This window comes from Bidens hawaiensis, unplaced genomic scaffold (genome assembly GCF_021521415.1).
Source record: "Bidens hawaiensis isolate Kalapana, Puna unplaced genomic scaffold, B.hawaiensis_p1.1 tig00019786_1, whole genome shotgun sequence".
Taxonomy (NCBI): Eukaryota; Viridiplantae; Streptophyta; class Magnoliopsida; order Asterales; family Asteraceae; genus Bidens; species Bidens hawaiensis.
The window spans coordinates 121845-144665 of record NW_027492998.1 but is presented as its reverse complement, the minus strand read 5'-3'; the positions used below and the strand labels follow the sequence as shown (position 1 = coordinate 144665).

The following is a 22821-nucleotide window of genomic DNA, read 5'->3' as shown; positions in this document are numbered from 1 at the left end:
ATCTCTTTCACACAAATCAACAAAGGGTGAAACATATTCACCTCCTCGGTCACTCCTTACTTTTTTGATTTTCTTATTTAGTTGGTTCTCAACTTCGGCTTTAAACAAGATAAACTTATCAATAGCCTCATCCTTACTCTTAAGTAAGTACACATAGCAATAGCTTGTACTATCATCAATAAACATGATGAAGTACTTACTCCCTACACGAGTAGGAATTACTTTTAGATCACACACATAAGTGTGGATCATCTAGAGGGGTTCGATGAATCGTTCAATCTTTTTGAATGACGATCTTGTTCGTTTTGCTTCGACACAAGTTAACTTTGGTGACCATAATCGAGAGGTTATCAACCTCACGAACCATATTCACTTGTCAAGCATTTTCATTCTTTGGAAGCTTACACTCATTTGCCCTATGGCCTTACTTTCTACAATTGTAACAAGTTCCTTGGAACTTTATTTTATTATTAATATTATTAATATTATTATTAATGCCTCTATTTATTTATTTTAAATTCTCCCCTTAGGACCAAGGTTGGAGCCTTTCCCATTTTAAAGTCCAAGAACTTAGCCACCGCGAACTTTTTAGCACCGGCATCTTCTGTTTTGTATTTGCGGTCCAAAGACTCCCATAATTCTTTGGCAGTCTTGGCCTTGCCTTACACATTGTACAATGCATCCACCATACCATTCAAAACATAATTCCGGTACAAGAAATCCAAATGATTCCAAGCCTGAACCGCGCTCACCGAATGAGCATCCTTTCCCCTTTATCAACATGGGGAACGGTTTTAGTCAAGAACCTCGCTAGGTTCAACGTGGTTAGACAAAAGAACATCTTTTGCTGCCACTGTTTGAAATTCACACCAGTGAATTTTCCGGTTTCTCAACATGAGACGTAACTGCAATAGGCAGTGGTGCAACCAAACTGGTTGTGACGGCTACATCAAAAGTAGCGATCGCGGGAGCTTTTTTTTTTTTTTTTTACTCCGGCCTAACCCATCAGACCTACTAAATTAGTCTGCTTAACAATTTTACATTTCGGCCCAAAGAAAGCTGCGAAGTCCATTGGATCGCTAGCATCGGAACTAGACAAATGAAACTGAGCGGCCACATAAATTCATTTCAAGACTGGTGTGCTTGACCCATTATGGTCTGCCTTGATGAATACAATCTATTATTGGGATTCCATTCTGAAATGAAAACACATGAATAATTAGTATTCTGTTTAAGTTTGTTGGTATTCCTGTATTAGAACCGGAAATAATAAAATAGAAACAATAAATGATAACGATGAACCGAGCTTGTGTTTGACACAATTCCCTTAAACAGATTCGCGGTCTGTTCCCAGGGTACTCCAGTTCGAAGCAGTAGCAGACTGCCGGACTTGATCACTTGTCTGAAACAAAACCGTAATGATGTTGCAGCAGAGAGGAAGAGAGAGTTTGTGTTTTTCCATGTCTTTGGCTGAAGCATTGAACTGGTTTTATAGCCAGAAAGTCATAACATAAATCAAACCTCATAATGATCATTAAAATGTAATAAAACAGAATAATGATCATTAGTTAGACTTTTGAAACCGAAATAAATAATAATAATAATAATCATTAAAAGAATAATTATCATTAAATCGTTTGAACAACTTCAGTTACGAAATTAATAATAATAATCATCATTAAGAGAATAATTATCATTAAATCGTTTGACCAACTTCAGTTACGAAATTCTCAAAAACAAATGCAAAACCGGAAACCCAATTTTGCACCCCCCCTGCGCGCAGGTAGGAGTTGTAGTAAAACACATCACAAATTTTCACATAAGTAGTGAAGATTGCATCTTATAAACTACTTCTCATTTTGTTCCACATCCGATGTGGGACAAGGTTTTACAACTTTAACTTTTGAGACATTCATTCACACACACTTTTATTTAATTTTTCAACAAATCGGTGGAAAGAAAATATTTGGGGCCGAATTGGGACGTTCCAACCCGTTGGAACTCAACTTGTCATATAATCTCGTGTGCTTTTGCTCAACAAGAAACATTACAAGCATTTCATAAAACTCTTGTGGATCGGTGCGAAGCCAATATGTTTCCGGACGATGCTTGGGTAAATATCGGTTATTTCTTGGAGTATCTTGATGTTTCAAAACCGCAACCACTAAATTGTCGAGGGTTTACTATTCTATTAGTTGTTGGGTGTTGCAAGAATTATACATCTCCTTGAATTTTAAAGAGTTTGAAAATAAGAATCATCTTTTCAGTTGTCTTGTTGAAACAATGAAGGAGAAGTTTAAAAAATATTTTGAAGACATACCACCAATGTTTACATGTACCGCTGCTTTAAGCCCCTATTTGAATGTTGCCGGGGTTGAGGCATTGATCGAGTAAATATATTGATGTGGTCAAAATTATATATAAATAATATGAATGTTTCCTACACTTTTACTAGTTCTTTAATTGGGTTTAGGTAAATTATAATTGCTTCAAGTTCATGTTTAAAGTTTTAAAGATATCAGGAGACAACAAGCATTTAGAGCATATTTTGTTAAACTTGAGACCAAAGAGTAAATAGTTGGATCAATATTATATATTATTATTATCATTATTGTAATTGTAATCATCAGCATCATCGTTTCTATTATTATTATTATTATAAGATTGATTTAATAAATAATATATCCTAACGTTTAATATTTGTGGACAGTGGCATAATAATAACAAGAAGATGGCGGCCTACTTAATTCGTTTGGCCCAAGAACTATTAAATACTTTATGTGACGAGCCTAAAACAAAAAATAAAAGTCGGTGGAACTCAAGAATAAAAAGAAGAAAAAACCCTACAGCCATACGTAAACATCATCATCATTATCATCATTTTCTCTTTTGGTTGGAGCTACAAGTCACACAGAAGAAGAGTTGGTTGGAGTTTTGATCATCACAAAAGAAAAGATAAAGATTATAGAGCGTTCGGGTTCACATCAACTCAACCAAACAACCTTATTATTCAGATGGATTTTAGTATTTTTTTTGCTATGAACTCAATTATTGAACTTATATATTTTATTTTCTTGAGCATGATTGTTAGCTAATTCTTTTGATACTTAGGTCTGGATGATGTTTTGTTGATTGGTGAAGGTTTTAAATAGTTTTCAGGAATTATTTATTGGATTTTGGTTAATTAAAAGTTTTGATCAGATTTATTGGATGTTATTCCTGCTTATTTATTTCTGATTTGTGCTTAAATGAATGTTTCACATATTTCTTGATTGAATGTCTTTAAATTATAAGTTGCATGTTAGGTTGTTAACTGTGTGTTTCCAACTTGTTTATGGTTTATTGAGCTCATTTACCATAGAAACTGATTTTTGGCGTAATATTAGGTTAAATTATCTGACAGGAGGTTTGCCTAGCTTTCCTTAACTTCATTGTTTACCCGTGTCCTTTAGATTGATTCTAGACCACCCTGTGTACTTAGGTGCATTGAGATAGTAAAACCGACGGGTTAGCTGTCTTCTAGGGTAAATAATCAAAGTTGGTGAACTGACAGGTGAACGATTAAGCCGATTTGTTTACATGATCTCTAGGATTTCTTCTTAGGTGAAATCTTGAGAGTGATTAGGGATCCATTAGGTTTCCTAGGTTTCATATCTTTAGATTCCCGGTTCCCGTAACATTTCCACGTAACTAATAAAAGCCCGAGCCGTCATAATTCGAATTCCTTGCCTAGATAACCTTTCTTCACATTTGAATTTGTTAAAATCTCTTATTCGGTAATTTAATTTACTAGCTTAATTAGTTTATTTAATTATCAGTTTTAAAAATAAAATAAATAAAAATCCAAAAATAATCTTTTTCTTAATTACTAATTTAATTAGCTTATAGAATCTAGTTTAGTTAATTTAATAGTGTCTCTAGGGTTCGATATTACCGGACTTCATGTAGCTATTCTACATCCGATAAGTTCACTTGCCTTTTGCTAGTGGTTTGGTTTAGGGTATTCTAGGATATTTTAGACTCGTTTTAGTCATGAATTCCTTAGGGTTATATATATATATATATATATATATATATATATATATATATATATATATATATATATATATATATATTGCTTATGGTCTAGGCTCGAGGATGTTATTAGGCCTGGTATCAATCGAATGCGAGTAGACCTACTTACATTGGTTCATATTTTGGACTGACTTATATGTATTACCTTATAGCCTACGATTGTTGATATTATCTAGTTCCTTATGACTAAGATTTATGTGAGTAGGCCTATTGATGTGTGTGTGCATGGTGATTATGGCCGGGTCAAATATATTATTCGGGTTCTTAAATCCCGGGGTAAGGAGGCCCGTGTTGCATAATCATCATTAAGGCGGGTCAAATATATTACTTGGATCCTTGACTTCGTGTCTCGTGATTCGGAGTGGGGAGGCCCGTCGTGTACTAAACTGTAAACGAGTCAAATATATTATTCGGGTCTTAAATCCCGGGGTGGGGAGGCCCGTATCATGTGTTTAGGTTGTTAAGCCGTGTCCGAGTCAAATATATTACTCGGGTTCTTAAATCCCGGGGTGGAGAGGCTCGTGTCACGTGCTTGCGTCTTATCGTGTTCGGGTCAAATATATTACTCGGGTTCTTAAATCCCGGGGTGGGGAGGCCCGTACGCGTGTTCGACCGTGAATATATTATTTGGTGATTATTTACTTATTTGTTTGCCTATTATTTCCTATACTATTTTATATCTATAACTTTTGAAATAAATTATAAATGTTATTTACTAAAACGTGAACTCACTCAGCTCAAGCTGACTTTGTGTGTATGTTAGTTTGACTTTGAGGTTAAGGATTGGAGATTATCGCTTGGACGTGCTGGAGACTATTCGGACGATTAAAGGCATTCTAGTCGAGGACTTTTAAATAAAACAAACATTTATTATATTGGATTTTGGGCACATGTCCTCGGTTTATGGTATTTGATACTTAGGTAGCGTTTGGTATAAAGGAATGAGAGATGGAATGAAATGGTTCATTCCAACGGAATGTAAAAAACCATGTTTAGTTGTTATGTGCTAATGAAATGAACCATTCCACAAGGAATGAAATTCCTTCCAAATATAGGATTTTCATTCTTTAAGGTATATGTGTCTTTTTTTCATTCCTTCAAGGAATGGAATCAATAATTATAACAATAATAATAATCATAATATATTATGATTTATTTTATATTATAATTATTATCATAGTTACAAAAGTTGTCAAGCGCTCCCAGGGCGGTCAACTAGGGAGTTGCGAGTACTCGGTTTATGCGGAGAATACTCGGGGAGTACTCGGATATAGTAAATTATAAAGAAACTTATTTTTGGGAACTTATATATATGTCAAGTATCATAAATCTACTAATATTTATAACAAAATACGTGAATATCAATATAAACAAAAAAGATACAAAAAAGATACATCTTTAAATACTAAAGCATCTAAAATTTGATAATCATTAATTGAAAAAATGACAGTCAGTCTTTAATTTTATAGAAATATAATTATGTTTTATTTTTTAAAGTCTAAATATGTTTGAGTAGACCGACTAGATCCAATTGTGGCGGAGGTTGAACATTTTTTATCGACTTCAAGTAACTAGGCGGAGTTAAAGAAAGTATCCTCGGCACCATACCTTGTAGCGATTACTCGGCGTGTACTCGGTGCCTAGTCGGGAGTTTTACAACCATGATTATTATTACATTATCAAGGTTATTATACTATTATTATTAATTTTATTATATTATCATAATTTTTGTATATTATAATATAACAATTATTATATTAGACTTATTATCGTATTAACAATATTAGTATTATTATTTGGTGACTCAATGCTTCATAACACATGCGTGGTTCAGCATTTTTATAAATGTTTTTATCCGTTTAATAGTCTCGTTAAAACATGTAAGTCTTAAAAATGAGTTAATATGAATATTCATGTTGTTAATACTTATATAAATATTTATTATTATATGTTATTATTACTAATAGTAATAATAATAATAATAATATTAATAGCAGCAGCAGTAATAATAATAATAATAATAATAATAATAATAATAATAATAATAATGATCATTCCATTCCTACATGGTAACCAAATACGATAATGAAAGGTAATGGTTTATTCTATTCCTTTGTCCATTTCATCTCCACGTCCATTCTATTTACCTCATCCATTCCATTATGACATACCAAATAGATCCTTAGTATTTTCTGTTGCTTATTACTCTAAATTGGTTTTAAATAAAAAGAACTTGCTTTGGTTTTAAATTTTTGAGAATTTTGGGTATGATTACCAACTGTAGGATTCCCGGGTTTCGGGGTCTTATATAAATTTTCTTTAACTATGGCCGGTCTTGAAGTTTCATGAGGGTCATTCTCGAAACTCCACTGGGGTCGTTTGGTTGTTCTCGAAATTTCATAGTGGTCGTTGTCAAAATTTCACATGGGTTGGTTCAGATTTTAATACATATATACCACTAAAAACAACTTTTTTCACATGACACAGCGGACACCCCTACCTAAAGGGTAGGTTCGCCAATGTAGTGAACTGCAAGGGTATAATGGTTTTTTTCACACAATTTCACACATTGGGTACATGACGGGGTTTCAATTATAAAAAGATACAGACTATAGGTGATCACGGTGCAAAAAGTTCACCGAAGGTACTCAACCTACAAAAAGGTGTTGTGCCACGTAAGTGGTGCATTTTACCAACTCTGTTTTAATAAAATCATGAGTAAAGTGTCATTTTTGTCCAGGTGGTTTGCTAAGTTTTGTCGTTTCTGTCCAAAAAAAAATTCTTGTCGTATGCGTCCTTGTGGTTTGATTTTTTTTCTCATTTTGCTCCAATTAACTAACTCTGTTAGTTGACTTCTGTTAAGTGAAGGGCATTTATGTCTTTTTAGTTGTATTAATTTTTAATCACATTTATAGATTAGATTATATATTATAAAAATAACTCAACATATAATTAGGACCCACCCAATAATCATCTTCATCAAAATCTTAAAACCATCACCATCACTGTGGCGACCTTTACAGACACCTACCGGAGATGGTATTTTTTTCCAACTACCAGATGACTATTTTGGCTACACCAAATAACTACTTTGTTCGATTACCATCTCTGTTTATCTACACCACATATTTTAGATTACCAACGTCAGCGCCGGCCCACAAATCAATCAACTACCATCAAACCACCGCCTATCACCCCCACCAATGTTGTAAAAGTATGTCTACAAGGCCGAGTGCTCACTACAAAGTATGGCACCGATGCAAGTTTCTTTAACTCCGCCAAGTTACTAAAATCGATTAAATGTGGTCAACCTCAATCAGAATCGCATCTAATCGGTCAACTTGGACTGATTTTGACTTAAAAAATAAAACATAATTCGTATTTCTACAATGTTATAGAACGAATATCAATTTTTATAAATTACTAATTAGCAATTTATAGAATAACTTAGTATTTGAAAATGAATTCTCTAATATTCACATATTTTGTTATAAATATTAGTAAATTTAAGATATTTAACACATATAAAATATTCACAAATTAATTTTCTTCATATTTATCATGTCCTAGTACTCTCAAAGTACCCCAAGAGTACTCCGAGTACACCTAACTCCCCAATCGTCCACCTAGGGTCCACCTAACGACTTTTGCAACCTTGCCCCCCCACTACAACACTCTCTTTTCAAACCTCTCTAACTGAAACCCAGATCAATGATTACACGGTTTTGAAATTAGGGCAACTGGTGAAGATTTTCTCCAAATCGATAATTACTAAATATTGATGTTTATAAACAAAAGAGTAGAACCAAGAAGCACCGCCGTCGTCATCATCGCCTCCGGTCTATAAGAGGCAGAAGCGATGCAACAGCGGAGGTAGAAGGGTAAAAATAAGAAAGGAGATCTAAGTGCCTGACTTAGTTTAAAACACCACCATGCCGGCAACAATACCACAAAAGCCACCCCCAACCTCTCTTAATCTATAACCAGATCGGTTGTTGAACGTCTTAAATCAATCACTATTACCATAAGAAAACTCGCTTCCTTATTTTTTCTCGCAAGAAAATGAGGATGATGATGAAGACGGTGGCAAATGTTGATATGATATTGATTTTGTGTTGAACAAGTTGGGCCTATTTTTTTTATTTTAATTTTTTTTTGTTAGCATGGGTATTATGGTAGTTATATACTAACTTAACATAAGTCAACTAATGGAGTTGGTAAATTTGAACAAAATGACAAGAAAATTAAACAAGGACGAATATGACAAGGAAAAGGAAATTTTGACGACAATAACAGAAGAACTGATCAATTTGACGACAATAACAAAAACCTCAAGGACAAAAGTGGCACTAAATACAAAATTTGTTTTTAATCAGCGCTAAACTAAACGGAAGCCCAAGCAACCGGCCTTTCAACATTAATTAAAATCTTGTACAAGCAAAAACCTTGGTGGGGCGAAATGGGTGGCGGCGATTGTAGCAGCAGCAGCAGCGGGGAGGAAGACGGCGACGCGGAGTGGAGAGCCGCCATAAACTCCGTCACAACCACAAGCACAAGCTCCGCCGGTTCTCCTAGTCGGCTAAATAAAGCGGACACCAAAACCATCAAACTCTACCAAATTAAGGTATTTCTTCTTTTTAACATTAAAGATGATATCAATATATCAATAAATATATTATTCAGTTGTGTGCGACTGATATTCATTTCTGGTAACGGGCATTCGAGTTGGGTATATATGCTTAGGGCTTAATTATTAATCAAACTTTAATGGACGGGGTGTATTGATTTCATTCATATATATTTAACTAGCTTCAGCCCCTCGCCTACTGCGTAATAACAATCTGGATTTTAATTGGGACGGAAGAGGCAGAGCATCTTTCCACACTTGCCCCTCTACACCAATCTGAACCAAATCTAGTTTATTTGAGTTATAAACCTCAGGACATGAATGCCCTTTGAAGAAAGGTTCTACTTCTTTTATAATTGAAAAAAAAGTGCCAGATTTTAACAACATAAACAGTATACCTGATACACATAACAGGTCACGTATAAGACTAGGATTACTAAAACCTGGCCTATTGTTATCCCTACTAAAAAGTGCTCTTTTTCAGTTTCTAATCAACACGTAGCTTTACTTGATTTAATAATAATTGTTTGCGAGTGACCACAGGCACAAAAGTTATTAGATGACATATTGGAGAAAAGCATACAAATAGTTAGACAAGAAGCCGCAAAAGTTGAAGAAAACCATTCCATCTCCAATGGAGGTGGTGTTAGACTCTTTAGAGATGCCCCGCCCGGTATATTGTTCGATCAAGTCGGTAAGCAAATCGAACACTCGTTATCTAACCAAATCCTTAAGTTTTATTGTATACATGTCTAAATATGTGTTTGCGGTTTTGATGTACCAGATGAACTTCAAGGACCACTAAAGAGACCAAAATTGGTTCCTAATGTAGAGGAGGTTGATGAAAAATCAAAAAAGGTACCCTTCAACTTGTCTTTTTTTGTTTTATTTAACGATGAGAAGCTGTTACTAGAAAACTCACTGAATAAGTTGGGTGGTCTTCATGAGTTACTCAACTTATATTATTTGCAGTATGTAAAGTAAACTTTAGTGGGAGTTTCATATATGCCCCTCTAATTTTATATTTGTGTTAAGAGTTTCTTCTTTTTTTTTTTTTTGTCAGTTTAGGAAGCAACTGAAATCTGTTGTTGTTGATGGGCACGATATAATATGCTCAGCAAAAGAAGCATGTGAAAGGTCTTTGGCTAAGTTAGAAGCAAGAGATGCGGCTGCAAAAGCAAAAGCTAAAAGAGAGGAAGAGAGAGTTGCAAAGTTGAAAACGATTCGCGGGGAAAGATGGCTGCCTGCTATTGCTAAGCAAATGCGGTCTAAGTAAAGATTATATTTTTTGCTTCTAGATGCACAGCACTTTTGTTATTCCCCTCTCACGTTATGTTTGTTACTTTGATCATATTGATTTTTAGTGGACCGGGTTTTAGGTGTCTTATTGACTTTCATACGAAAAGTTGTACTTTTTTTCGACACTTCAAGGCATCTAGGTTCTCAAATGCCTAATATAAGCTTTATTTACAACCTAAAGTTGTGTCTCACTCGTCTGTTATGTTATCCTTTCGGTTATTTTTTTTATCCCCGAAGTTGCAAGCTAAAGTTACATATCCATCTTTTTGTCAAGTAAACCTTTTCATAGCGTGTTTTTTTTATTTATCCCTTTGGTTGTCTTCATATTACTATCCACTTTCAGACTGATAATGCTTTTGACATTTTATAACTCAGCTCGCATCTCTTACAAACCTCTTACATGACTTTTAAACTATTAGTAATAATGAATTGAGCTCGAATCAAGATAGAGCTGGAAAAATTATTCACGAACCAAGTGCGGACTTTAAAAATGGAACGTTGAACGAGCTGAGTTTGAACTCTTTTTAAGTTAAACAAGTTGAACTCAAACTTACACAATATTGGGCTCGACTTGTTTACATCCGTAGTCCAATAGATTACAACATTCACAGTCAATGGTTCAACCACGATGTTACAAATGTTATTTCTTTACAACAAAAATTTTCACCTAAAATTCTCAAACCTTACACTCACAAGGACTTGAATTCACCACCTTATCCTTATTTATTTTTACTTTTTTTTTGAGAGGTAAACATCATACCACTATATCATCATGTATACGATGTTACAAATGTGATTGTAGTAATCAGTGGTGTCCTAAATATAGAGCCCCCATAAAAAACTTACGTTTGTCAGTTTCGTTATGCTACTTGGATCACAAGGTATTAATCTCAGTGGAATTTAAATCCTGTTAGTAGACTCCCTATTTGAGGCACAATATAAGTCAAATATATTTTTCTTAAACGTCTTGTTTGTTTCAGAGCCATTTTGGCAGAGCGTACTAAACCCACTACGTACCAATTACGACACCATCAGGCGGCTCGCCTGAACGCCCAGTCTTTCTTTGCCATCAACTCGACGTTATACCATATTAAAGAAAAACAAAACATGATTAAAGAATTGGTCAAAATTGGTACAAAACATGCATAGCAACATGAACTCGCTCTAACTATCCATAGAAATGAGATCAGTACCATCCCAAAAGTTATCAAAACCAAAAACAAGTGAAAGTATAAGCCAAGTACCAAATTTATCACTTTGGTACCTGTATCATTGAAAATACCAAAAAGTATCAAAACCGCTAACATGAAAAACTAATACCGGTACTACATATAGTGTTCAGTCTATAAATAGTCTTAAACCATCTTGTGTTTTACTAGAGCCATTTGATATGTTTCTAAAGCTTATCCTTTCGGCACAAATCCGCTTTGAGCCATTATACACCTAATATGTAACATATATCCCAAACAGCAAAATATGCATATCAATGTAACCCGAATCCCAAAAAATCACAAAGAATAGGCATAAAATGTTAAATGGCCCGAATGTTCAAGTAGTTCACCTAGAAAACCCAACGTATAGCGGGACTACTTATAAATCAAATGCTCTTTTCAAAGGGCTAACTCGTTGTTAAAATTCAAAAAGTCAACACACAATCAAGGTTTAAGAGCAAGAGCCAAACCGAATTTGGGAGTTCGGTCTAGGGCTCGGGTGTCAAGCTCGGTTGACATGGTGATGAGTGACTTGGGAATAATCTCATGCTGCAGCAGTGCACCGAGCTTGCCATGGTTGTTGAGCTTAGCTTTGACCAATGTGAGACTATCGACCGCATAAGACCCTCCGACAGTGAACGTGTTCTCGTTTGTTGAGAATCTTCTAGAAATCTCACCTACAGCCCCACTCTTTCTAGAAGCATCTAGATGGTGTATGTATGATGCGCGTATGCTGTCTCCTTTGTCACCCCTAAATAACTGTGTCAGATGCTAGACAAAAATATAATATAATTTTTAAAATACACAAACGGTTCCTCTGCGATATTGCAAACGTTGGTCCTTTCCTTTTGGATATTACAAATTAGTCCAGAAGCTTGCGATGTGTAACATATTTGGTCCTTTAAGAGTGGACAGCCATCTAATTTTACATTAAATTTTGGGCAAATGCCATGAAAAACCAACATACTTTACATTTTTTCTCACTAAAGTTCCTTAACAATTTTTTGCATGTCAAGTCCCTTCACATGTTAAAACGAGCAAAATTGTGAACCTTTTTTGAAAGAAACTTGGAAAAATAAATTGTTCTTAAAAACAAATTGGGTTTAAGGAAAAAACATAATAAACACTTACGCAAAACAACAGGATGCATATTAGTTCCAAGTTGTTTTAGAACAAATTTCACAATTTTGATCTAAATTAACATGTATAGGGACTTTAATGTTGTGAGAAAAAAGATGGAAAGTATGTCAGTTTTTTACAAAATTTACCCTTACATTTTGTAAAATTTAAAAAACAAAAGCAAATACAAAAATTATATATTAACCAAAGTCACATCAATTGGTCTAAATAGCAAAAATCTAGGTGTGAACAGTAAGACCCTTAAATAAAAAGGGTGAAGTGATAATTTCACATAAACTTAACAAACATTTTGACTGAAAATTACTAAACGTGATCGAAGAGCGAGGACGATATATGTGATTTTTAAAGAAGAAAGGACCAAAACCACAATATGGACTTACCACAGGAACCATCTGTATAAATTAGTCTTTGTATAATGATATAAAATGCTTACAAGACTATAGAAGCACACGAATCGGGTTTATTGATGCTAATGCCGGCAGTGTACTTTGTTATTTTACCAGCAGAGGTCTCATATCCACCCTCGGCACCGATAACAAAAGTTGGAGTGCCGATTGTAGCCGAAACATCGATTGTTGGGGTTTTGTTTAAAGCAACTGCTGATGCCAAAGAAGCATGGTAATGAAAGTATTGAATATCAACATGCATAATAACACATTATTTATTACACCCAATAAAAATGAATAAATAAATAAAATATGTAATAAAAAAAAAGTAGTGCAATATGTACCTTGCCGGATTTGAGATCGGGGAGTTTGAATGAGGCAATGGTCTTTGTTGAAGGCACGATATCAGTGAATGTTAATGTTGTAGCAATCTGCCATATGAGAGGGGAAGGGGGGGGGGAGGTAATTAGGAGGCGAACATGATAAGAGGTTACAAAAAGGTGTGCATGAAACCAAAAAAACTGAAACCAAATAAAAACCGACAATTTGATTTTATGTTTTGGTAAAAACCGAACTTTCAGTTTGGTTTCGGTTTTGCAAGTACCTAAAACGAAAAACCGAAGCGAACTTATGGAATTTCATCTTTTATTTTTAATTTCAAGTATTTAATAAAATTTAATAAATTGTGTAACCCAGATTCATTATTTAGGGAATCTTTTTGTTCGGATCAAAAGTATTAAGCCGAATTGGCAAAACGAAAACCAAAACGAACCGAAATCGTAAAACGAAAAAAGCGAAACAGAACAGTTTTCAAAAACCCAAAAACCAAAATTTCGGTTTTTGGTTCTGTTTTGAGCCCAAAACAGGCCCATGCACACCCGTAGTTAGCAGCACACATTTGATTCTGTGTCGAGTTTGATGTCAATCAATGTATTCTTGTATTTGTACACTGCTCCCACATCTCTTGATGAGAGGCCGCCTTTCTTTGTTGCAGTTGATGTAAGTGTCTGCAATATAACTTGAGTGTTAAACAAGTAACCATTTTAACAATTGCAACCACAAAAGATATTATCACATAGCAGCTTTATGATAAAGCTAACAAGAATAAATGACTTTAGGAAAGTATAGAAACAAAAAACAAAAAACAAAAAAATGGAAGCAAAAGCTTCAAAGAGCTAATGTACAATCCAATCAAGAAATTAGCATAACCAAAACAAAGCAACAGTTGGTGCATATTTGACAAAATGAAAATAATGAAAAAAAAAGAGTATGTGAATGTTGCAATAGCAAAAGAACCTACAACATATGTATGATATGAGGCACATTTCAACACTCAAATGCTTACTTTAGAGTTCAAAACCATGATGGACCATTTAGTAAATGGAAAAGTTCACAACTCTGTGCATCATATTAGCACCTATACCTAGCAAAGGCTGGAACTTGTGAGGTATCTAGAAGACTCATCCAATGGGTTTTCAGAACCAATATTATCCTAATCACTTGTGTAAACTATGAAAGGTGCTCTATGGATTAAAGCAAGCATCAAAAGGTGGTTGATATTGGTAAGATTGTTAGTTATGACTCAAAAGGGATAACCTAATGCCACATGTGGCATCTAGTTTGTTAGTCAGCATTAATAAACTAAACAGAAACTAGTATATGTAGATAGCCACAACCCACAGGTGGGTGGGTACTCAAATCTACTAATTTCAACTCAACTTGATATTTCCCATGCAATCAAGTACAATGACTCGTTATGGCAGAATCCACAAAAAGAACAAATCAGATGCAGTTAGTCTAACAAACAAAACCAAGTTGATGAGATTAAGCTTGTCACTTGTGTTAATGTACTCATGGATTAGTGGACTAATGTAATCATCAATCATCTACCCTCTTTACTAGTTACTCAAAAGTAAATTTCATTCATGAACTAAAGTACACTTTCTTTTTCTTAGAGATACAAACGTGCAGTAACTAGTAAGTCAGTCTTCCTTCAACATATCTTCTTAAGAGATCATAACAAGCTTGTGAGGCAACATTACTAAAACTTAATGAACAAACCTCCACCACAACTTAAAGTTGGTCCATATGCTCATGGAAGATCATCTATGTACCTTTAATCAATGTAACAGTTCACGTAATATTACCTAAATTGCAATTTGCAAGTGCCATTTAGTGAAAGGTTAAACAAGTATACCTTTAAATACTTCAGGAACAAATAGGCGCACGTCATGTAATTCTAGGTCAAAATTAGGGTTCATAGAAATTATATATCCAAAGGTTTACTAGATAAATCGTTCATATGCAAAACAGATGAAAGATATGCAGCTTCTGGTTGTAAATAAAGCTTACACGGTTGTACATAGACTAGTAACTCATTTCAATGGTTGTAAAAACCATAGTTATTTGATGCAATAGGCACACTTAAGGCGCATAGGCATCTTCCAGGCGCTAGGCGAAAAAAAAGCGTGGGCCTGAGAAAAAAAAAGCGTACTTAAATAAAAAAAAATTCTCAAACAAAATTTGTAATGGCAGACAACACTTTATTCAAATACCAAAACATTTCTAAAGCATGTATCTACACTTTATCATTAAAACTTAGTGTCATGTATTTGCTGATAAGAATTTTATTAACACTAACAGAAGTAGGTAACAAAACACACAAATTAACCACAACAGTTTATTCAAGAGGTGCTTAACACTCAAATTAAAAGTATGCATCTACATCAGTTTATTCAAAATTAAAAAGCAATTATCATTGTTACAACTTCAATAAGAACAATGGAGACAATTAATCAAGTTCTTAGCTTAAACAAACAGGCTCAAAATTAAATTCATAACTTTAACAAGCAGGTTAAAAAACAAAGCATCTTCATCATACATCTTCATAATCTTAACAGAATTAACAACCTAATTGGAAACAAAAATTAAAAAATAAATAAATATTCCTAACATCTTTTCTTCTGGTAGCCTCTGTAATCGTGTTTATGCTATGCGATACCAATAACCAAGTGTCGTTCATTATAAAGAAATGAGAGATTAGAGATAATTTTGTTAATCCCATAAATTGTAGGTAAGTTGTTAAGGAGATTATCAAATAAACTCAAGGTAAATAAAAAAAATCAAAAAAAATCAGCTTCGGTTTTTACTCCTATAATTGCGACTTCAGTCAAAGAAGTCAGCGTATGGTCGACTCGCCTGAAATTGCGCCTAGGCGCCAAAGCGCTGTGCTTGTCATTACTATGGTAAAAAGCACGCCTAGGCGTTTGATTAATAACCGATTAGTAGTCGCTAGTCGGTACCCCACCGACTAGTTACTGATTAATCGCTATTTGGTCAAAATCAGTAAAATTAATCACTATACAACATTTGGTGTATATATACATGCATCATTTTGTTGATAGCCGAAAGACAAGGAAGGGTACATACACCAATCGGCCGGTGTCCCGATGGTTGAGTGTTATGTGCCTTATGTCCAAGGCTTTATGCAAAACAGCTATCGAGTCAGGGTCTCACCAGAAGCAGCCTTTCTATTCTATTCTTACGGGTAGAGAGGTAAGGTTGTCTACATCTTATGAACAGATTAAATCCATGAGTATGAATAATATCTCTACTATATATAATGGAGGAGTCAAGGACCTCTTAAATTTTAAGAGGTCCAAACAATTATTCAATATGTACAACTTTTGAATGCATGTATTTTTAAAATTTGGGGGCATTAATGTCTTTACTCAACACTTATTAACCGTAACTTTTAATTCTCATTCTATAATTACAATAATTACTCTTTGATAGTTACAATAATTACCCTTTAACTTTGGATAACTTTTGTAATATCTAAGAATAGTTACACATTAACCCCCTCATCTTTATCCAAAAACTTGACAAATTTATTTATTTTTTTGTTTCCATCTATATTTTTAAATATATCATGTTTCTAAAAAAACCAAGCCTACCATTACGGCGTTCTTATTTTTGTCGACGCTTAGATATAAAAAAGGAATATTGGTTTTAAATAATCCCAACTATGGACTATTGGTAAATATCAGTCCCAACTTTACACTTGCCTGCTGACCGTCCCAACTATTGATGTATTTGTTTTTAACGGGCCGTGACTAAAGGATGTTAACTCCGTTAGTGATTTGATGACGTGGACCTTCTTCTCCGGCCACATCACGCCGGAAACTTGCCGGAAACCTGCAACTCACCTCCATTCTCCCTAATATCGTTACACCATCTCTCTCTATCTTTCCCCTCATTCAAAACCTAACCGACGTGCCGCCGTTGTTGTGTCCGGCGAAGTCCACCCTCGTCAATCGTGCACCATTCGAGGTAATTGACACATCATTCGACTCGTTTTTATCCTCTTAACAAAAGCCCTATGCTTATTTTGTAAATCGTGTAACATTGATTTCAAATTTTTGAAAATAAAATCGGGTTTGGTATATAGGGATTGGCCATGAAAGAAGATGAAATCTACTTCATTTTCTAATTTCCGATGTCTTCTGAAGAGGGAGGGAGACGATGTGACGATATTAGGGAGAATGGAGGCAAGTTGCAAGTTTCCGACAAGTTTCCGGCCGGAGAAGAAGGTCCACGTCAGCAAATCACTAACGAAGTTAACATCCGTTAGTCGCGGCCCGTTAAAAACAAATACATCAATAGTTGGGACGGTCAGCAGGCAAGTGTAAAGTTGGGACTGATATTTACCAATAGGCCATAGTTGGGATTATTTAAAACCAATATTCCTATAAAAAATTTTCAAAATCGATGTGTAGATTATAATGTACAAGTTAATGAAGCATTAAAGTACAACTTAGATATGCAACTATAAACCTACAAATACATTTTCATTCTCATTCTATAGTTACAATAATTACCCTTAAACTTTATATAACTTTTGTAATATCTAGGAATGGTTACACATGCAACCCCTCATCTTTATCCAAAAATTTAACAAATTTATTTCTTTTTTTGTTTACCTTTATGTCTTTAAATAAATTATGTTTAAAAAAAAACCTACCATTACGACATTTATATATAAAAATTTTTCAAAACCGATGCGTAGGTTATAATGTATAAGTCAATAATTCATAAAATACAACTTAGATATGCATTATAAGCACATAAAGTGTTTAAACGCATATGCCCAACATCTATTTTACTTTATCAAATTTAAATTTATAAAACAATTCCTCCCATTTATGCAATTCAAATTACAAAATCAAAAGAATAAAATCAACTCCAACCAATGTTTTAAAAACCAGTATTTTACTCATACCAAATTGAGCTAAAAAATTTTACGACCTGTTGAGCCAGGTTATATTGGGAGGTTCAACTGGTTGAATAGCTTATCTACCTAAAAATGCAACTTGAGCTCCAAAATAAACCAAAATTAATTGATTCCATAATAAAAAAATAATTCAAAATTAAGTTAATCCGTATCAAAAAACATAATAATACAAAAGCACTCACTTTTAAAAAAAATAGTTCTAAATTTATACGTTTAAATGCTAATTGTTGGGTTAAAAGTAATTTTGAAAAAATATGGGCCGAAAATATCAAAAATTTCTCAGACTTAAAACAGGTTTGCCGGTAAAAACGAGTAATTTAGAAAAAACCGCCGGTTCGATATTCTAGCAAATCAGCCAAAAATATCGGGCTTAAAATACCGGCTTGTTGTGCGAAATCCTGGTCTTTGTAAATAATGGTCCTACCAATTAAATTAAAGTAAGATCTTAGAGCATTCCCGGTAGCTTCTTTATCTAAATCTCAATAATTACACTAAAAAACACTATATTTTATCTCATATACAATTAAATAATAAATTTTTTTACATCTTTATCATTATCTTTTTTTCTTTACTCTACTCACAACCATTTTCAAATTTATTAAAAAATAACTAGAGGATCAATGATATTCCTCCAAATTTACTCATCTCTTTAAAATTTTCTCTATTCTCCACTCACAACCACTTACAACTCTCTAAAAGAGTTTAGAGAACTCCCTCACATAATTATAAAGGAGCTATTGTGAATGCTCTTATGGCTAAGTTCAAAGTAATGAAAAAGGCCAAAAACATCTCAAAAGAAAAGGGTTCAAGCCATTTCGAGTTAATCTAAGCTGACTCGATTTATTAATGAGCCAAGCTCAAGCTCCCATGTTCAGCTCACTTAAAATTTCAATCTTGAGCCGAGCTAGCTCGACATGTATTCGAGTTGAGCTCAAGATTGGCCTAGCTCGGTTCGGCTCATTTACAAACCTATATACATGTATCAACCGAACCAATTAAACAACTAACGTAATAAACTTTTGTAACATATTATACGATTAAGAAAACTAACATAAGTATAAGTGCTATACACTATATCACGAGAGGATTGATAAACTAACATAAACAAGTGTCACATTGCAAATCGTTGTCGCCGCAGCATCGCACGGGTTTCATACTAGTAATAATATAAAAAGGAAGTGGAAAAGGGAACATACAAATCCGGAAGCAGTGGTGATCGAAACGGAAAACTTGGGATCTGATATGTAGTCTCTCGTTAGCAGATCTACAGCACATGAAAAACAGAGTAAATCCGAAGGTGTGTGTGTGTATGCATACTACAATGGAATTGGAAGTGAAGAAGATGGAATGGAAGTTAGTTACCTTTGGCTTTCTTGCCGATATCGGAAAAGAGACCCGGTCCACTCGTCATTGCCTGCCGTTGACAAACTCTCCCTTTCTGTGTTTTTTTTTTTGTGTTAACAAGAGTTTCAGGGCGGGGTATATCGGCCAAATAGAAAATATTTTTTCAGAAGATTATCGGCGGGGCACAATACCTTTCCGATTATTAAATGGAGTGATCTAGGCCCTCGAAATTTTTGATGGGGTTTTATGTGCCGCTTCATCTGTTGAGTGTATGTAAACTTTTTGAAATTACTTTCATGTCCTTAAATAATCGGGTAAATTTACCATCATGCCCTTTTATATAATAATAATAATAATAATAAGATGATGATAACCGTAACAACAACAACAACAACAATAATAATAGTCTTCATATTAATCAATTCATCATCCTCATCTCATCGCAATCCTCTCCACACCACCGTCATCCTCTCCACCACCCATCAACTTAATTCCAACTCCGCTAATTTGCCAATCCAACTCCAGCAGCCATGACAACACCAATTCCAAACCCATTGCCATCGGAATCACCTACGGTTTCACCCATCGTTTCCTGAAGCACCAAATAGGAATTTCGTTACTAACCATAAGTCGGCGGTGGTGAGTTATTGCCTCTCTATAAAAACAGGTGATGATGGATGATGTTTGTTATTTCAGATCTTGGGCATCAATCTCAAATATACTTTCGACGATGGGAATATAGTTAAGATGACAAAAGGAATCTCTTAGAAATGGAGCTAACATGCCTTAGAATCTTAAAAGTTTATTTAGTGGACTTATGTGGCTAGTTATTTGGATCCATAAACGTAACATCCGTATTTTGAGAATAATAAATAACAGAAAGTTTTGTTATAAATTGTGTGTAGTTAGTTTGATCGCGTGATAGTGATTAGATTATGTTAGGTTGGGCTTGGGAAAGGTTATGGGCCCTAGGGCCCATGGAACCTCTATATAAACCCCAAACTCCACTCCCTTTCTTTTCTTTCACAACACACACACTCAAGAACACACACACACTTTCTCTCTAACACCCGGATCCAAATCCGAGCTAAGGAAGGAAGAATCTCGTGTGTAAACACCATTAAACAACAAGAAACACCACTAGATCCTCGAGTTGTCTAGATCCGAGCCCGACCGAGACCAAAAGGTGAGTCTTGGCCAACGAGGTTAAGTTTTTGTGGTTGGTTTCGACATGCAAACTGATAGATCGATAGATCGGGTTGCAAGGTGTAAGAAAAACATAAACTTGGTGATTTATAACCTCACGGGTATGTTATAGGACAAAAATGTGATGTTCAGACCTCATAAAACACGGGTATACAAAGTTGGTACAAACCAAAACCCATAAAAAGGGTAGAATCGGGCCCTAAGGGAGAGTCACGGAGGAAAATGGCTTTAAAATGGTAAAAAACGAAGAAGGGAAAAGAATTCGCATCGCACAAGCCATGCGAAGCGAAACTTCCCATGCGAAGCGAAACTTCCATGCGGAGCGAAACTTCCCATGCGAAGCGAACTTCCATGCGAAGCGAATTTCCATGCGAATTTTCCATGTGATTCGATTTTCTGATGCATTTTTGATAAAGGGCTATTAATGAAAATAAAAATTTTTCCAAGCTGGCCTGGCAGGTCGACCCCAACCAGGGGCTCTGCTCCATGGACCCTGCTAGGGGCTGCCACCCCTAGACCCCGCTACCAGGGGCGCTGCCCCCGGACCCCAGTTAGTTGAGGGTTTCATTAACATAGATGTAAGAAGTAGTAGTAATGGATAATTGATACTCATAACTTGTTACACAGTTAGCCGAGCTCAGTTAAGGAAGGGAATTACGATAAACTCGGAGAGGAATCATCTCCAGGTGAGTTCTAGCCCCAGTTCTCTTAAAATGTTTTTGGGGCTGTGTGCATACTTGTAAGACTAGTAATACATATGTGTATATGATTAATGTGAATAATTGATGCTAGAATAAAAGAAAGTTGTAAGAACTTGTATGTGCCTAGTTTGTTAACTTAACATGATTGAAAGAGTCAAGTAAGAATGTAATGCAAGAGTTAGGGTGGCAGGCCCTTATAATACTTGGGCAAGAATAGAGTGGCCGACTCTATGATATCGGTGCAAGAGGTCGGGCGGCAGTGTAACATTCTAAAATTTATAATGTTGAATAAAGGAAGTTATGTTTAGTGATTTCGCGTAATTAATTAATATCGGGTAAGGAGCGGATCAAGGACTTGGATTAATTGAGATGGGTTAAATGAGAATGGGCCTTAGGTCCATGGGATTTAAGGGATATAAATACCCCCTAAACCCAAAAATGACTTTCATTCTATCACTTTTCTAACACACTCCAAAACACACACACACCACACAACTTCGCCGCCGGCCGAGGGAAGAACCGGGCAGATCCGAGAGAGAGAAAGAGCGATTAGTTGTGATAACAAGTAAACGAGATCTAAACAAGCTCAAAAAGGTATGATTCTTGATCTTTGAAGTTTAAAGATCTGAGATTTATAGCGTATATACGACCGAAAATGGTTGGGAAACGTAGTGGGTGATGTCGAACCATAACAAGGATGTTAAAATCGCCCAAAATGCTGGACAGAAATCAAAGCCGTGGCTGATCTGGGCAACTTCGCCTGCAACTGGGCAACTTCGCCTTCAAAGCGATAACTTCGCCTTCAAAGCGATAACTTCGCATTCAAAGCGATAACTTCGCCTGAAGCCAAGTTCGCCTAATTGATAACTTCGCTTACGGCCAAGTTCGCCTAACTGGTAACTTCGCCTGAGGCCAAGTTCGCCTGATGACAACTTCGCCTGAAGCCAAGTTCTCCTGATGGCAACTTCGCTGTAAAGCTAAGTTCGCCTAGTTGGTAACTTCGCCTAAAGCTAAGTTCGCCTAAGGTTAACTTCGCCTAAAGTCAAGTTCGATTAGAAAATAAATTAAAAATCTAATGAAAAATGTGTTAAGACAGTTAATGGAAATAAAATTTTTCCAGCCAGGGGCTCTGCCCCATGGACCCTGCTAGGGGCTGCCGCCCCTAGACCCCGCTGCCAGGGGCGCTGCCCCCGGACCCCCGTTCGTTGTGGGTAGTAGTTAAGACTGAAAAGATGATATGAGTAGTGATAGTTGTTTGATACGTGTACTTGTTATACAGTCAGCCGTGCACAACTGAAGAAAGGGATTACGATTAACGGTGAACGTAACCGTGTTCAGGTGAGTTTCTAGGCCCATTTATGTGTTATGTTTTCTGGGCTGTGTGCATACTCAATATGTTTGTTAATACGCTTATCCTAAGAGGTAAGTGTATGCCTTATGTGAATGATATGATATGTATGAATGATTGCTTGATGGTACGTGAACGATCTTCGGATATTGCACGTACTGTCAGGTTGTAACGCTATGTGTAAGGTAAGTA

At 35.3% G+C, this 22821-nt stretch overlaps 1 protein-coding gene and 1 long non-coding RNA gene across 2 annotated transcripts; one reads left to right on the top strand and one right to left on the bottom strand.

Annotated features, from left to right (window-relative positions):
• Positions 1 to 8567: 8567 nt before the first annotated feature.
• LOC143559185 (uncharacterized) lies at positions 8568 to 10006 on the top strand. Its single transcript, XR_013139894.1, has 4 exons — positions 8568 to 8698; positions 9245 to 9395; positions 9486 to 9559; positions 9765 to 10006. It is a non-coding gene; the product is annotated as an uncharacterized LOC143559185 (long non-coding RNA).
• Positions 10007 to 11568: 1562 nt separating this feature from the next.
• LOC143559184 (mitochondrial outer membrane protein porin 2-like) lies at positions 11569 to 19465 on the bottom strand. The gene is made up of 6 exons (XM_077047845.1): positions 19393 to 19465; positions 19227 to 19294; positions 13634 to 13744; positions 13082 to 13168; positions 12785 to 12993; positions 11569 to 11962 (listed from the first exon to the last, which is right to left on the bottom strand). The coding sequence occupies exons 1-6, from the start codon at positions 19439 to 19441 to the stop codon at positions 11656 to 11658; spliced, it is 831 nt and encodes a 276-aa protein (XP_076903960.1). The 5' UTR covers positions 19442 to 19465; the 3' UTR covers positions 11569 to 11655.
• Between the last annotated feature and the right edge of the window lie 3356 nt (positions 19466 to 22821).